Source organism: Aspergillus ambiguus (genome assembly GCF_047715705.1).
Source record: "Aspergillus ambiguus strain CBS 117.58 unplaced genomic scaffold BDV59scaffold_21, whole genome shotgun sequence".
Lineage (NCBI taxonomy): Eukaryota > Fungi > Ascomycota > Eurotiomycetes > Eurotiales > Aspergillaceae > Aspergillus > Aspergillus ambiguus.
The window spans coordinates 297,748-313,073 of record NW_027395534.1 but is presented as its reverse complement, the minus strand read 5'-3'; the positions used below and the strand labels follow the sequence as shown (position 1 = coordinate 313,073).

At 50.7% G+C, this 15,326-nt stretch overlaps 5 protein-coding genes across 5 annotated transcripts; 2 read left to right on the top strand and 3 right to left on the bottom strand.

The window, feature by feature from the left end:
- Nucleotides 1-301: 301 nt before the first annotated feature.
- BDV59DRAFT_208765 (copper amine oxidase) lies at nucleotides 302-2,844 on the bottom strand (the record flags this gene model as incomplete). The annotated part of the gene is made up of 4 exons (XM_073695270.1): nucleotides 302-1,229; nucleotides 1,298-1,899; nucleotides 1,975-2,455; nucleotides 2,513-2,844. 4 exons carry the CDS (start codon nucleotides 2,842-2,844, stop codon nucleotides 302-304), a joined length of 2,343 nt encoding a protein of 780 aa, XP_073546857.1.
- A 996-nt stretch (nucleotides 2,845-3,840) lies between these two features.
- BDV59DRAFT_193959 (carboxylic acid transport protein) lies at nucleotides 3,841-5,576 on the bottom strand (the record flags this gene model as incomplete). Its single annotated transcript, XM_073692320.1, has 5 exons — nucleotides 3,841-4,160; nucleotides 4,216-4,564; nucleotides 4,614-4,792; nucleotides 4,841-4,971; nucleotides 5,020-5,576. The coding sequence occupies 5 exons, from the start codon at nucleotides 5,574-5,576 to the stop codon at nucleotides 3,841-3,843; spliced, it is 1,536 nt and encodes a 511-aa protein (XP_073546856.1).
- A 2,173-nt stretch (nucleotides 5,577-7,749) lies between these two features.
- On the top strand, nucleotides 7,750-10,617 carry BDV59DRAFT_180840 (cation transport protein-domain-containing protein). Its single transcript, XM_073690128.1, has 3 exons — nucleotides 7,750-9,123; nucleotides 9,184-10,293; nucleotides 10,341-10,617. The coding sequence occupies exons 1-2, from the start codon at nucleotides 7,861-7,863 to the stop codon at nucleotides 9,907-9,909; spliced, it is 1,989 nt and encodes a 662-aa protein (XP_073546855.1). The 5' UTR covers nucleotides 7,750-7,860; the 3' UTR covers nucleotides 9,910-10,293; nucleotides 10,341-10,617.
- On the bottom strand, nucleotides 10,006-10,931 carry BDV59DRAFT_57606 (cell wall mannoprotein 1 family protein). Its single transcript, XM_073696672.1, has 2 exons — nucleotides 10,341-10,931; nucleotides 10,006-10,293 (listed from the first exon to the last, which is right to left on the bottom strand). The coding sequence occupies exons 1-2, from the start codon at nucleotides 10,707-10,709 to the stop codon at nucleotides 10,102-10,104; spliced, it is 561 nt and encodes a 186-aa protein (XP_073546854.1). The 5' UTR covers nucleotides 10,710-10,931; the 3' UTR covers nucleotides 10,006-10,101.
- A 1,976-nt stretch (nucleotides 10,932-12,907) lies between these two features.
- BDV59DRAFT_180833 (uncharacterized protein) lies at nucleotides 12,908-14,405 on the top strand. The gene has a single exon (XM_073690127.1). It carries the CDS (start codon nucleotides 13,246-13,248, stop codon nucleotides 14,074-14,076), a length of 831 nt encoding a protein of 276 aa, XP_073546853.1. The 5' UTR covers nucleotides 12,908-13,245; the 3' UTR covers nucleotides 14,077-14,405.
- Nucleotides 14,406-15,326: the final 921 nt, after the last annotated feature.

Sequence of the window (15,326 nt, the reverse complement as noted above, 5' to 3'; positions counted from 1 at the left end):
GTAGGGAATGCTATTGGTGGCCATAACTCATGGTTGAGAATAGGCAGCCCTAGCTGGACAATGCAATGATGAGGTGGCAACGAGGGGCAGTACATATATTTTCCTTTACTAGAAGAGATCATCGTCTTAGAGTCCTGCTCTGCCAGATTTGATCCAAATAGAAAGGTTACATTGTCTATGACTTCGTTCACAGTTCGAGAGTAGAAATATGAGACTGCTATTCTAGTACGACCACCTAATTAATTCGAGAATATGCGAAGTGAGATTAAACTTGGGCAAAAGTCCTATTTCCGTCCTCGATTTAAGCATCACTATCTGTCTCATAAAAAGGATCGTTAGGATCATAAGGGAACTTTCTGACAACCACATCGCCTTGGTAACCCCACAGGCCATCCTCATTTGGCGACAATTCAATGGAGCACGTTGTCTCAGACTGCCCAAAGGTTGCAACCTCAGTGGCTGACCCATTAAAATAATTCACGCGCACCTGGTTCACAGTTTCCCGGCTAGGATCGCCAAGGAGATAATTCAGCGGCATAAAATGGACCCCAGAATGAGCAGTTGTGAAAACAGTGTTTGGAAGGTCGCCAGTATGGGGAAGATGGTGCATTCCCAAATTGAACCACAAAACGAGGTCTGTCTGGTTGAGACTTTCGCCATTGAAGAACTTCTCGAAATTCACGGGCGGATCAAATACGTCCTGGCTGTTGTATGGGTGGGCTGAAAATGGCTCATAGTCATGCTGCTGCGTCACCTGTAGATCGAACTCGGACCAATGCGCGGCGTGGGCCAGGTTGCTTGAGTCCAAGACTGTTAGGTGCGCCGTGCCTGTAGAGGGTAGAACGCGATACCCGCGGTATTCGCCGTATTTATTACGCTCATCTTGGTTGATTACGTGCACCTGTGTGGCGCCGTTAAAGCCCCAGTTAAAACGGCCCTTGTCTTCGTTTTCAATTATCGAGCGTTCGAGCATCATGGTGTTACGTGTTTTCCCTGCAGACCAGAGAAATTCCTTCTGGACAGGGACAAAAGAGGTCAGTTCAACGGTATTGGCGGTACCAAGAATGTCGAAATCAGCCTTGAAGTTGAGCACATGATCATGCATGGATCCGGACAGAGAGTCGTGGATTTGGTAGCCAAAGTCGCCGTTGTGTGCGTAATAGGCTGACTGGATGTAGCCCGACGCGCGAACTTCAACACCGATGGATCCATCCAGGTAGAAAGAGTAGCTGAAGAAGTCAGTTAGTACATCAGCTATGAAGGTGGGGTGGAAGATAATGAATGTGATTTAACTCACCTAAACATATAGTCATAATTGCCGATGGTGGAGACTGAACGAAGTGCAAAGTAGACGTTCTTTGTGATACTGACATACTTGGCATTACTATGGCGCTGGATGGGGAAGTCGGCATCGAACTCGAACAGACACACACTGTCAACATGCGTGTGGGTTGTTTCATCCACGTAGAAAGAAGTATTGAGATAGGTCGCATACGAAGGGCAGTCGTATCCTTTGACCAACTCAAAAGCGTAAGGTCCGAATCCATAGTACGAGTCCAGGTAAGCTACTCCAGACTGCACTGGATCATTACCCGCATAATGGGCAAGCGCTTCCTGCATCCCAAGCTCATATAGGACACGCTGTCCCTTGTATTTGATATCAAAAAGAGATAGACCTCTGTCGCGGGAAAAGGCAATGTAGAAAGAGAAATCGCCCCAGGACACATATTGCCGCTCTGTATCAACGGAGTATCGAGAGCCTCCGGGAGCCACTGCGACAGGAGGATCTTTCTTATCCTGAGATGGGATCTGACCGCGCTGGTCTGTCCGTGCCCAGTCACCTTCAACGTTGGCGCCTAGCTTCACAAATCCGGGAGTGAAGTATGCTTCCCGGAACGCCTCCGTCGTTTCATAGAATATGTTGTTGTATAGTCATCCCTCAAGCTTCCACTTTGATGGATCACGACCGGTGACATCGGACTTGAAGTATAGGCCAAGGGGTAAAAGACTCCCGACGTCGAAGTCATCCGTAGCCATATTCCAAAAAACATCCCATCGAATAGTACGACCATCTTCCTGCCACAATGGATCGACTCCCCAGATGTCGAGAGTGTCGTTGTCCAGACCTAGTGCGGTTCCATTCCATAGGTCTAAGGTGATATCGGATATCGAAGCACTGACCTTGTAAAGCCACTTGCTATACATGCTGTCTGCATCCGGCTCGAGATTGCGCACTTTGCCCCCAGACTTGCGAGTGTATGGATATTCCAATTGAGTCCAATGGGTATAAGACTTGCTTATTGGCAATGGACCAACCAGGATATCAGCATAATGCGCATCTACGGTTGCCCGGTTGTTTAATACAACATGCGCATAGCGACTTGGCCTATCACCGCCTTCGTCCAAATAACGGATCATATCCGTTTTGTTGGGGTACATCAATTCCACAAGAGAACTGCGTAATTTGTTAGCCGGTCTGCTTGTGTATACAACATGCAAAGAAGTTACCAACATAGTATTGTCCCATTCTCCAGCATCCTCCGTGGTGGTCAAGTTAAGTTCAGGTTGGTGGAACAGCCATTGAACTACCGCAGCGGTCTCATCGCCAGTAAGACCATGCCAAAGGTTTTCCTTTGGGGCTTTGATCTTTCCAGGCGGCGTATCGGCACAAGCCGGGGAATCATGGGGCCGGCTGCGTCCTTGAAGGCTACGCATCAGACCTTTCCGCCCACGTCCGCGTCTCAAGAGATCGACATTATCAGGTCTGGGGCGAGCAAGCACATCTGCAGCTAACCATCCCAACAATAGCAGGGAAGCTACTTTATTGGAAAGAAAAAATTTCATGACTAAGATTCAAATTTATATTCTTCGCACTGGGATTCCGGGGTAACAATATTTTGTCAAATTGAGGCTTTATATATCTTTTTTATATTCCCAAGCTCGGGTGCCATCATCTTTGATAACGGTTATATTGTTCTAACGGATGACGGTTCCGAGGCGGGCTTTCCGACAAGCAATCTATGCTACGACGAATGATGTCTCCTTTCAAAATCAAGACCAGCACAAGAGCAAGGTACCGCGTGCGACTGCCCAATGCAGTAGGTAATTTTACCGTTTTCCTGGTCAAGAGGCTCTCAACCGATGAGAGAAATGACCGGTCCTGATGGTGACTCTTGGCTGTCCCAGGGGACCAATACGTGGAAGAGAGTGAACGTAGGATTCATATATATATCCAACCAAGATCGTATAAAAGGGCGATCTAAAGATCAATACGGAGGTTTTCATATCTCCAGCGAATCCGAGTTGATCACAAGAATGGGGTTTATCAAGGACCCGAAACTGATAAGGCGCGACATGGGGCACGGGGAATTTCGACCCCTCAGAGAACAATGACACGGATTGTATAGATTCACACGAAGCGAATTACATTATAACCTAACGATCTAGAACATTTCACTGTACACGAGATGTAGTTATAGCGCAATACGTGACGAGAACAGCTAGAAGATGGCCAAGGCATAGAGTGTACCGAATGCTGTCGCCGAAGAGAGAGAGTATTGATTATTAGAGAAGTATCAGGATAGATAATTTTAAGGCTAGGAGTTTACCCTTATCCGTTCATAACACTCGCGATATAACGAATCCATTTCGTACGTATTTGACTGGATAGGGTCCTAAGACAAGATAAAAATCATATACTGCCAGGAGAGAATAGAGGGAATAATGGAGGATACAGAGCGTCTTTAAACAGTCAGATATCTGCGTATCTGCGTTGGATTCACCAATCTCTGTAAAAGTATCACCGACAATACAGGCTAGTTGCAATATCACTCGGGATCCTCAAATCTTCTCTGGTTTCTGGACACTGCCCCCAGTAACCGTATGCTCCAATTCCTGGCCTTTCTCGAGATCGGCAGCCTTCGAACTCTGCTCATTCAATCCGGCCACGGCAGTCTCGAACCTCCGGCCACGCTTCTCGGGACCAAAAGCAGTAGTGACCATGATGCCCAGCGCGATGATGGCAGTTGCAACACCCATAGTTGGTCCGTAGGCTGGTGCTGGCTCACCAGAAACCCCCTTCACCTGAGTTGCTTCGGCGATAGCATTAACAATCTGAGCTGAGGGTGAAGATATCATGTTGCCGAGCTGATATGTGATACCTTGCATGTTGTTAGGTGACTCAGGATCATATTCATCAGGGCAGCTTTAACTTACCCGGGAACGAAGAGCGGAAAGCAGGTGGAGAAAGCTCGTTCAAGTGAATCGGGATGACTCCCCATGCACCTTGGATGAAGAACTGGATGAAAAAGCCAGTGACGCTCAATGACCGCTCACCAGTCGGGAGGATCCATGCCGGAATCAGGATCCCAGACAACAAGGCCGACACGATGATTGCCCGACGTCGCCCGAAGAACTGGGAGAGATATCCGATAATTGTACCTCCAACACAGGCACCAGTTTTCATCAGAATGGACGCCCGGGAGGCAGCGGCATTGTTTAAATCCTTCTCCGTTAACATAAAAGTAGTGTAAGAGTCTTGGGACGTGTGCGAATAGTAGTTGAACTAGAATCATTAGCAATCGGTAGGGGCCTGTGAAATGACGCAGTCGTACCCAAGTCATCAGGAAGATAGCGTATATACACATCTTCCACTCCTTGGCCAGCATCTGCTTTGTATCCTTCCAGAATGCCTTGGGGTCGGTGGATGTCTTTCCTGCCTTCTTCGCCTCGATGAACTGTTTTGATTCCGGAAACACCATACGAATGAGACCGACGCCGATGGAGATGCCCGCTGGAAGGCTGTTAGCGTCGAAGGAGTCTATATGGAGGAGCTGCATACCTGCAATCCAAAAGACCGTCTTCCAGCTCTCAGTACCACCGCCGACGCCTAGGTTTGCGCAAGCTGCAAAGACATAGCCCATGGAATAACCCTGCTGAAGAATACCCGACATCAAGCCACGAGCATTTACCCTGTCTATGTTAGCAAGTTCCTATCTCAGTCAAGCGGGTATACCTCACGGGCAATGTTCCAACGCCATTGCGATGGCATTTCCGTAGACTCCTCCCATGAACAGTCCGAAAAGACTCCGCACGGCTAAGAACTGCTGAAACGTCCGACTGTAGATGGTCGCGATCTGCAACACACCCAGGACGATCATATTCACTACCATAGGCCACTTGCGACCGAATTTGTCACCTGCAAGTCCAAAGAACGCGGCACCAACACTTCTCAGAAGAAGAGTCAAAGTAATTGCGGTAGAGATGTCAGTCTTGGAACGGTTATAGTAGTCCGATAGCTTGACGGTCTGAATGGAAAGAGCATGGAAATCGAACGCGTCCGCAGTCCACGCCACGAGGCCGACAAGGAAGAACAGCCAGTCCCGCGCCCCCAGCTGAAGAAAAAGACTAATGGGGTTCTTAACAGGCTCGGGGTCCTGCCACTCAGCATGCGTTTCACCATACTCGTTGGTGACCTCTACACGCTGCTTCCACTTGAACAGGTCACCCCAGGCCTGCTTGGCGGTTGCAAGAACGCCATCTGGGATGGGGTCCGCTGGCTCATTCGCGGTGCTCATAATGAAGAGAAATTAGACAATAAGCAATGTGCAGATTGTGTTGGGGACCGAGAGAGAGAAGAGCTGAGGGTGCAGCAAAACAGGGTGGCATGTTACCCTCCTTTTATATAACAGCACCCTGCACACCACCGTACATCTCTACATCCCCAAACTTTTCTTCCCCACGGGGACAACTCCAGAACCCCACCCATACCTTGAGATCCAGTTCCACACGCACCCCAGGCTGCGTGCCGTCATTCCCCGCGAATCTCGTAGAGCCAAGATGCCGCCAAGGGCCTAAGCATGGCGTGGTTGTCCATGCGGCACCCATAAGGATAAGCCCACAGCGGATGGTTGCCGCTCAAGGCCTCATTATCTCCGGTCGAAGTTATGCCGAGACACGCCACACATCCCAGTTTCGTCCTAGACCGTGGGGGCTCGCATTGAGAAAAGGAAGTTCACGCGACGAGCGCATAAGCGTTACAGGGGTTCGCACAAAAGCTCCTCAGGCGGAGGGAAATTGCCACTGTGCGACAGGACAAGCGGTCCCTACGCACTGCAGTACGTCTCTTGTTAATCTATATTACGCGTGATAATCCCTTCACCACGGTGTTGTCGTAAATGAGAGGTCCGGGTCGAAAATGGCAGACTGTCTTCAGAAAACGAAGGTTCCAAACTAGGTACTTAACCAACGTCTGGCCAGCTGTTGGATTGATTCATGGCAAGCGCGCTGACAACTTCTGCCGAGAACAACAAGGCGGGTCCTGATCCAATTAGACCTAGATGCAGCGGCCTACGAGCACACAAGAAGGAGTATGTCCGAGTCGCTTTTCCAATACAAGCTGATAAGCTTCCTCCCCGTGGGCCTCGGAGGAAAGGAATCGGACATTCCGCTATCGTGTCAAGCGTAAGACCAACGGCGGAGACGCCATCAAAGAAAGTCTTCGTGCCATGGCTTGGCGGCGTTGTCTCGGGAGGGGCTCAGGTCTTGGGCGACGCTTGTCAAGAGGGAGCGGAAGGCTTGACTAGTCAGCCCCAAGGGTCTGCTCGGAGCAACTCGGAGGATCTGGGAACAACAGAAGCGTTCTCACACTTTACTATTCAGGAAAGAGAGCCATTTGATTTGATTGAATGGCCTAGATGGTAGTGGATCAAGGTGACTGCGGCGATTTTCGTTAGATGCGGTATTTTTCTACGATGATGCCAGCTAAACATGTCTCGTCTAGTGTCCTGAGCAGGATGATTAGAGTAGACTTTTGGTTTGTAATTACAATGAGAAATCTTTGAGGTTGACGGTTCTTAACGCCCGTGTAGCGCGGATGGTAAAGTGAGAAAGATGGTCAAATAACAAAAACCTCAGTCGTAGTATTATTGTCAACATGGCTATATTTTTAAATTGCGCATTGTCTGTCTTCGCTATTGGAGCCATTTAGATAACGCTCATATCATGTTTATACGTTGGCATTCCGTTATAGTATCAAGAGTCGATACTCCTCATCCGATTCCGTTCTTATATCGCTTTCAGGTTTATTAAGTTTGATAGGCCATTGTTCCACGCTGAGAAGGCGGGGGGAAGGGGTGGGTGATCATATAGGTGATCGTATATTTTATAATGTCGATTAAATCTCGATACCTAAGTCGTAGCACTGAAGCCGGCCAGATGCCCTAGTCTCCAGCCTTCGAGATGCTCAAACCATAATCCTAAAGCCCTATTTTCGACTTATTCCAAAGGGATCTAAAAGATCGTATCCTGAATACTCGAAAGATTCTAGGTTGCCAATATTTTTAGATGAATTAAACCTAGTACCGAACCTGGTGCCTTTACTATGCATACTACTACAAATCCTGTCTTCTATCCAACTGGTTCACAGATTAGGGTTGATCAGATCTGGTGGCGGCGGACTAAACAGTGGTTCCTGAGCGATTAATCCCGGCCATTCGATCGTTTGGTTCGTTGCCTCATCACTCTCGTCAGTCAAAGTGGTTATGTCTGGAAGACCTGAATTTAGTAGATTATAAATCGGCAGAACCAGGTACAGACATGTCTAGAATTGCACTTGAGCGAATATAACTTTTGTTGTTGTTCTCTCAATATACTATTTTCAAGACAGAAGCCCGAATACATCGCGATATCATAAGCGAGGCATTTATTCCCAACTTCCAACCAATCCCGTTTCCTAAACTCACTCCCTCCCAGCTATTTCAACCACCATGATGTCCCTCTAGCTCTTCTTCCTAACATCCCGCGCGCTTTGAAATCTTCAGGCCGGCTATTCAAGCCAGACAGGAATCTGCCCGTCCACTTATGCCCCCCAACCGTGAGCCACAGGTCGAGACCTCTCCCCTGCGGCTTCGCCACCATTATTTCTATATCGTCTTCTGGATTTTACTGGCCTCCTTGATTCTCTACATTCCTGGCGGAATCTCCTATATCGATGCATTGATCCTTGCTTCCGGAGCGGCAACGCAGAGCGGACTCAACCCCGTCGACCTCAACGGGCTGCATCTGGTCCAGCAGATCACACTATGGATCGTTCCTATGGTGACGAATGTCGTGTTCCTTCATTCGCTTCTTGTCTTGATCCGTCTGTACTGGTTTCGGCGCAGATTCAAACGCGCCATCCATGAGGCCAAGGCGTTATGTCACGCAGAGCGTGGTCGATGGAACCAACATCTGTTTGACTCCGAGTCCCCGACGCTGGTCGGTTTGACGAGACATGTTCCCGATTCCCAAAACAGGGACGGCTACGAGTATCCTTTATTCAGCGACCCCGAGGACCAGGAGAGGCTGCCCCTGGTCAACAGTCCGGAGTGGAAGCCAGCGAACGGCGCCACAAGTCCACACATCACCTTCGACGACGCTAATGAGGACCATGTCTCAAAGACCAGAAGACACACATACTCTTCCTATCCCGTTACCGGTCAGCGTCGCTCGTCTATTTCGAGCACACGAACGAGAAATTCGCACGATATTTACGGGAGCACGATGCCCAGTCTGCCGCCTCTTATGTGGCAGTCATCCATCGCCAGCTACTCCCAGTGGGATGAAGCGCAGAAGGAAGAGCTCGGTGGGATCGAGTACCGGGCTCTTAAAACTTTGATGATCATCCTGGTTTCGTATTTCCTCGCCTTCCATATCCTGGGCATGCTGATGTTCATGCTTTGGATCTCGCTGAGTCCGCAGTATCACTCGACCCTCGCGGACATCCAAGTTAACAAGTTCTGGTGGGCTGCCTTCACCTCGGGGTCCGCTTTCAACGACCTGGGATACACCCTGTCCCCCGACTCGATGGCGTCTTTCCGATATGCGCCCTTCCCGCTTCTCATGATGACCTTCTTCATCGTTATGGGAAACACCGGATTCCCTTGTATGCTGCGCCTGATCATCTGGACACTATCCAAATTCGCATCCTACGGCACCCCCCTAGATGAAGAGCTCCAGTACCTCCTCGAGCACCCGCGTCGATGCTTCACGCTCCTCTTCCCACGCGCTGACACGTGGAGACTGGCCGCCGTGCTCCTCCTCCTCAACGCAATCGATCTTATCATCTTCTACGCCCTCCAAGAGGTAAGCCATCCAACAAACCAATACCATACTTCGCCATTTAACCCCACCCAATCACAACAGGCCGCGCAGCTCGACCCCGCCATGTCTCCGGGGATGAAATTCGTCAACGGTCTCTTCCAAATCGCCTCCACCCGCACCGCCGGCTTCACCATCACCGGGCTCAGCAAGCTCCACCCAGCGATCCAAGTATCCTTCCTGGTCATGATGTACATCTCCGCCTTCCCGATCGCGATCGTCATGCGGAAGACAAACGTGTACGAGGAGAAGAGCCTTGGGATCTACGACAACGACCACGCCGACGACGATGACGCCGACGCCGACGCTGCCTCGACGATGCCGCACGCGCAGCAGGGCCTGGTGTCACACATGCAGCACCAACTGGGCTTCGACCTGTGGTACGTGATGCTGGGGTTCTTCGTCGTTGCGGTGGCAGAGGGCAAGCGGCTGCAGGAGCGTCCCGACGACCGGGCGTTTTCCCTCTTCCCGATCCTGTTCGAGATCGTCTCGGGATACGGCACTGTGGGCCTTTCGCTGGGATATCCGGCGACAGAGACGAGTCTGTGTGCGCAGTTTGGCTGGGTGTCGAAGGTGATTGTCATTGCGATGGAGGTGCGCGGGCGCCACCGTGGCCTGCCGCATGCACTGGATCATGCTATTTTGTTGCCGTGCGAGAAGCAGGAGGATGCGCAGGGGGAGTGGTGGTGGAAGCGGTGGCTGAAGCGGCGGACGTCGAATATCAGTCACCTATTCTCGCACGAGGCTGGGGAAGTGGATAGACTGCTTTAGTGTTTATGTTGGGCTAAGCTGTTGTTAATTGGGTTCCTGGCATGGCATACGGAGTATATATATTCTACCCGTGCACAGCTCCTTCTCTTTTATAGGCCAACAATATATTAGGAGTCGATTAGTCCATCGACTCAAGAAACACCTGCATCAGCGCCCGCGCATATGTAGGATGTACCCCCGATGCCACCGCGATTACATACTATACATTGCGATGTGATACTCGAACAGTTCATTCCGCCACAATCTCTCGCCCTCGATTTCCTCCGCATCAGCCGCACCAACCTTCTCCTCCAGCGCGAGCGGGAGCTGATTCGACAGGCCGTACAGGTTTTGCAGCCACTTGAGGACCTCGTCGGCCTTGTTGATGTGGTCGAACTGGGGTTTCTACTCTACATTAGCCGCGGTGATGGAACGGACGGCGGCACACTCACCCTTGCCGTGATGCTGTCAAGCAGCTCCTGTAGGAAATCCGGGTGTGGTTTGGCGAGCGCGTCCATGACCCGTCGGCTTTCGTCGTCGTCCAGGGAGGGACATGCGGCCGCATCGCTGATGGAGTCTCGCAGGTGGGCTTCCACCATGCGCTCGTAGGTGTCGATGGTGTTGAAGGCGAAGGCCTGGCCCCGGAATTCCTTGATGGCCTCGTGCAGGAAGAGGTAGTCCGTCGTTAGGAGGGTTAGGTCGTTTATCACGGCGTTGAGGCGGTCTTCGTGCGAGCGGATGACGGGTGCGTCCGAGGCTGACGCGGGGAGAATTGTCGTGCACATGAGGATTAGGCTTGTGGTGAGTTTATGGAGGAGCATCTTGGGCTGGTGTGTGGGAAAGTGGATTGGTTGTGCCACTACATATAACAGACAACAGGGATAGTCGCGACAGTTGGACGTCGAAGAGACGCGACGAAGAGCGAGGATGGCATTGCTATTAAGGGACGGCGTTGGAGTCAAATAATGGGGAATCAAGTATCAAGGGACATTCTTTTGTCGCTGTTTGTCCGTCGTGTGGACATTTCAATTTGAAGCATTCCGGTGAGGGCTGCGATGACAGGCTGATCGTGATATCCACAGGTAGTATATCGCCGGTTTTGATGTAGTTGCCCCACTATCGCATTCCTTGCCAATCTAAATGGGAATGCAATATATTGCACTACCGATTGCGGTGTAGTCTATGCAGGTACAAGGGTCCAGAGGGTTTACTCGGTACGGAGTAGTTGGAGGGCTTTCCCAACTCGATGCTGAGTCTTCAGCGTAGATGTCTTTGAGCTGTGACCGCTCACAGAAGGATCGATATACCGCCATTGAGATAACCGACAATGGACCTTCTGATGATTATTACGAATTAAAGGCTCCCATGGATACTCCCAAGGGAGAATCTGATATTCGGAGTACCTTCAACCGAGCACACAGTGGCAAGACACAAGATCCAAAAGATACAGATGCTGTCAAACTGCATAAATGCTAGTACAGTGTAGTGAAGTAGATCAACGGATATCGGAAGTGATCCACCTGTTCACATAGCATGAATCCACTATGATTCACCGGAAATCGGGATGCCATGACCCGTCGAAAAAAAATTTTGAACCAATTGATAATAGTTCGTGATGGGAGACGGGTGAGTCAAACTGACCTCGGTTTAAAGGCCCGATCCACGGAACAAGAGATGATGTCGGGATGTCGGCGACAAAGACCCCGACACCGATGCCAAATGGCCGAGGTAGATTTTGGAAGCACAGCATAACGTTATGTAATTATGCCTGCCACTCGGTCTGTGCGGTTACTCCGAGTCCGTTTTGGTCTGGTATTGTAGAAGGGGTATGTCAGAATGATTCAGATATGCCCGGCCGAAACTCGTCTATGGTCATACAATCGCATTATGGCCCAGGCCTGAGTAATTGACTTCATCTGGCAGATGTTTGTTTGTAAGATCGGGATGATTAGTCATGACGTCATCGTTGTCCGTCTTATCGTGATGGGGGACAGCGCCGCAGATTGGGGATGAGTCGTCTGATGATACTATATTTGCACAATTCTAGACTTTGGTCTGACATGGACGGGACCTCTATCGACCGCACAACGGATGCTTACCAAGCGATTGTAATCAGCAGTCGTTCCAAGGGACGATAGGAGGCAGCTTGGTTATGCTATTATGATCGTTGGATTGTGAGGTTTTGTGCGGGGTGAATGAGAGGCGGTGCCCTGGAGAGTGAGGACAATCGTATTCGCGTTTGGCGTACAAAATCCGGGGGCCTAAAAGATTGCTTGCGCGTTGGCGGCACAGCCAGGGGGATCACCTTCTTGGCGTAGGAGGCAGAAACATGCCAAGAATGAGGATGGCGGTGAAGTGGACTATGCGGCTGATGTGGTGGATTGTCTCTGGCCGGGATTCATCCATGGTCTTTTGCTTACATGGCTTTTGGCAAGAAGCCGCATCGTCGGGTAGGAGCTCGTATAACGAACCCGTTGCCTGATCAGGAATTTGGAGGAGTCAAGGGGGATTACGGAGATGTCAGTGGGATTCGGATAAAGCCCGAAGGCAGGGTCCATCTCCAGTTACCCAAATGGGAGGATGGAAATAAGGAAATAAGAATACGAGATGTCTGAGATCGATCTATGCGAACCTTGGGTGTGTTCTTGGATGAGTTGATCGCGTCATGGATGATATTTATCATCAAGATGGATGCCAGATCCCGAGTTGTGCTTGGAAATCATGTCCAGAGCTCAGTCATGCTGGACTGTCGGCCAGAACCATCCGACGGGAGAGAGGAGGACACTGGAACTGGAACCTTCCAGTCGCCGAGGACGATGCATAAGAAGGAGGAAGAAGATCCTGTAGTCGGAGCTAACGGCAGTCCGATTGGTCATCGCGCGGAACGACGCCCGTTCATTGGCGAAGCAGAGGGGCGGTGAGCGGAGTCGGTGCCTTGTGGGCCTGGAGCGGTTGGGCGATCCACGGGAGTCTGTCACCTCGCTGTCTCCGGGATCCGAGCGGAGTTAAGTGGGTTTGTCAGAATTTTGCACAAGACGAAGAAAGAGTCAGCCTAGAAGATCCGCAGGTGGATATATCAGCTCCTCTTTGCCCACTGGCTTTTCTACTACTTCTGATACCCAACATCTGTCTATACATCCACGCTGCAGACATCCCTCTATCACATCCACTAGCTACCGCAATAGTGCCAATAGCCCTCGCCTCACCCGGACCGTCGCGGACAGATAAGAAACACTATCGATTGACCGCCTCCCCCGTCGGCCACCGCTGATTGGATGACCCGCCGACCGCCAAAAGAGATTGGACTGAGTCACCAGCGAACGAGTCACACTCGACTGAGCTCATAAGCACATCACCATGGCTCTCTCTTCCTCTCTATCCACCTCCTCCTCCTCCACCTCCTCTTCTGCCTCTCCTACATCTACCTCTCTCTCCCCCTCCGATTACTTCTCCTCCCTCGCTCGTCGTCGCCAACAGAAGAAGATGAGCATCACTCAAACCTACTACCTCGCCCACACCGCCCGCAAGAAGCTCACCCGCGAGGCTTCCCGCGCGGATCATGATCTCCGTCTACTGGTTGGCCACGCCAACCTCCTCGACTCCCTGATGCTCGACCTCGCCGACGCCGAACAGGAGCAAGAACGATGGTTCAACCAGACGGTCAGCGGCGTCACCAAGGCCTCCCACTCTCCCGATCGTCACATCCAGTGGGCCGAGACCATTGTGGAGGACCCCGAGGACGACTGGGACCCGGAGGATGTGTCGGATACGGACTCCGACTCCAGCGATGACTCGGACCTTGAAGCAGAAGACGAGTTTGAGCCCATCGCACACACCCCCAGTCGGCGACGGGCCCCGTCGCCCGTCGCCTTTGTTCACGAGAGGGAAGTCGAAGAGGACTATGACTCGGACTCGGATTCCGACTTTGAATACGACGACCTCGATGACACCGAGGAACTGGCTTTGACCCGCTCTCCATCTCGACAGTCCCCTCCCGAGCTGGCCTCTGACTCCGACGAGGACTCAGAGGACGACTCCATGCCTCCCTCGCCGCCCCAACCCATGCTGGACGCTTTCTCCGAAAAGCAGCCCCAGACCACGACGATCTCGCTGTCTGACGCCGAAATCGAGAAAGGGTACTACAACGAGACGCAAGGACAAATTATCGGTGCTATTCCAGCGTACTGATCGCCTTGTGGATTGCTTATCGTTGTAGCATAATCCTTATGATACCCTTTTCGTCTGTTATCTCCTCTTCGGCTTATTTCCAGCGGGTGTGGCGTTTGGATCTCAAAATTTTGGTCGCTTGGGTGTGCTGGCCTCGCTCCGAGCAGTGTTCTAGATCATTCGCATTTACAGTGCCCGAGCGTTTGGGCATCTCTTCTCTTCTTTACTATTCTCCACTTTGCATTGGTCCCACCGGGACAACGGATTGACCGGCAATCTGCTGCCATGATGATCTACGATGATGAATATATAGCATATACAGGATATACGCAGTACAATATTATTCTTATTTACCATTACTTGTTCCTATCCTTGCTCCGAGGAGATGTAGATAGCCCTCACTAGTTACCCGATAGTTGGGCAGACTATGCGGGCTAGCCCGGCATGTGAGATGCCGATCCCCGTCCATCTGGCCAGCCCATCCTTGCCACCCGCGACTGGTTCACCGACTACCGGAGGAATCGACTCATCACATTGCCCAGGCCAAGGATCTGCACGGTGACTTGGTGTTTATCTGACTTGCTCAGCCGTCTCCGCCCGGGAAATTCGGCAGCGCTCTACTGATGCGATCTTCGCGGTCTATCAGAGTCGAGGAAGGGTCTCGACACCGAAGGTTGTACGCAGTACGCAGGAGGCGGGAGGGGAGGTAAGATCGAGATCCCGATGTGCGGTGTAACTGAGACGCTAGTATTTTGTGCATATATTGCCGAGATTGTGATATGTGATGATTGGGTTATCTTATCGGGATCAATAGTGTTCTACTATCTCCAGGCCGAGAATGAAATCAGCCGATTTAGTGATCTGTAGAAGATTTAGTGAGGCTGGGGCATGATATTATGCTGTGCTAGATACAGCACTCTAACTATTAGCTCTACTATCGACAGGCCAAAATACCTACATATGAACCTAGATACAATATAGCTTTTGTCATTGACTTTGTTGCGTAGGCTAAATTATTTTGTTATTTTTCCTTTCTACTTCTAATTTTATTCATAATATTTTGTCGTACCCGTCACTCTGAAAGATCCTCTCAATGAGCATTATCCTGTTTATAAAGTGGCCGATCTAGCTGATGTTTGAGATGTCTTTGGCGACATCCTCAAGCGCAGTCATGGCGGTAGACTACCTGAGGCTTCTAGAGAAGCATTGGGCATAATATTCTCTAAACATTGACTTCTGCTTCGTTACATTTACGTCAATCTCACTAATGC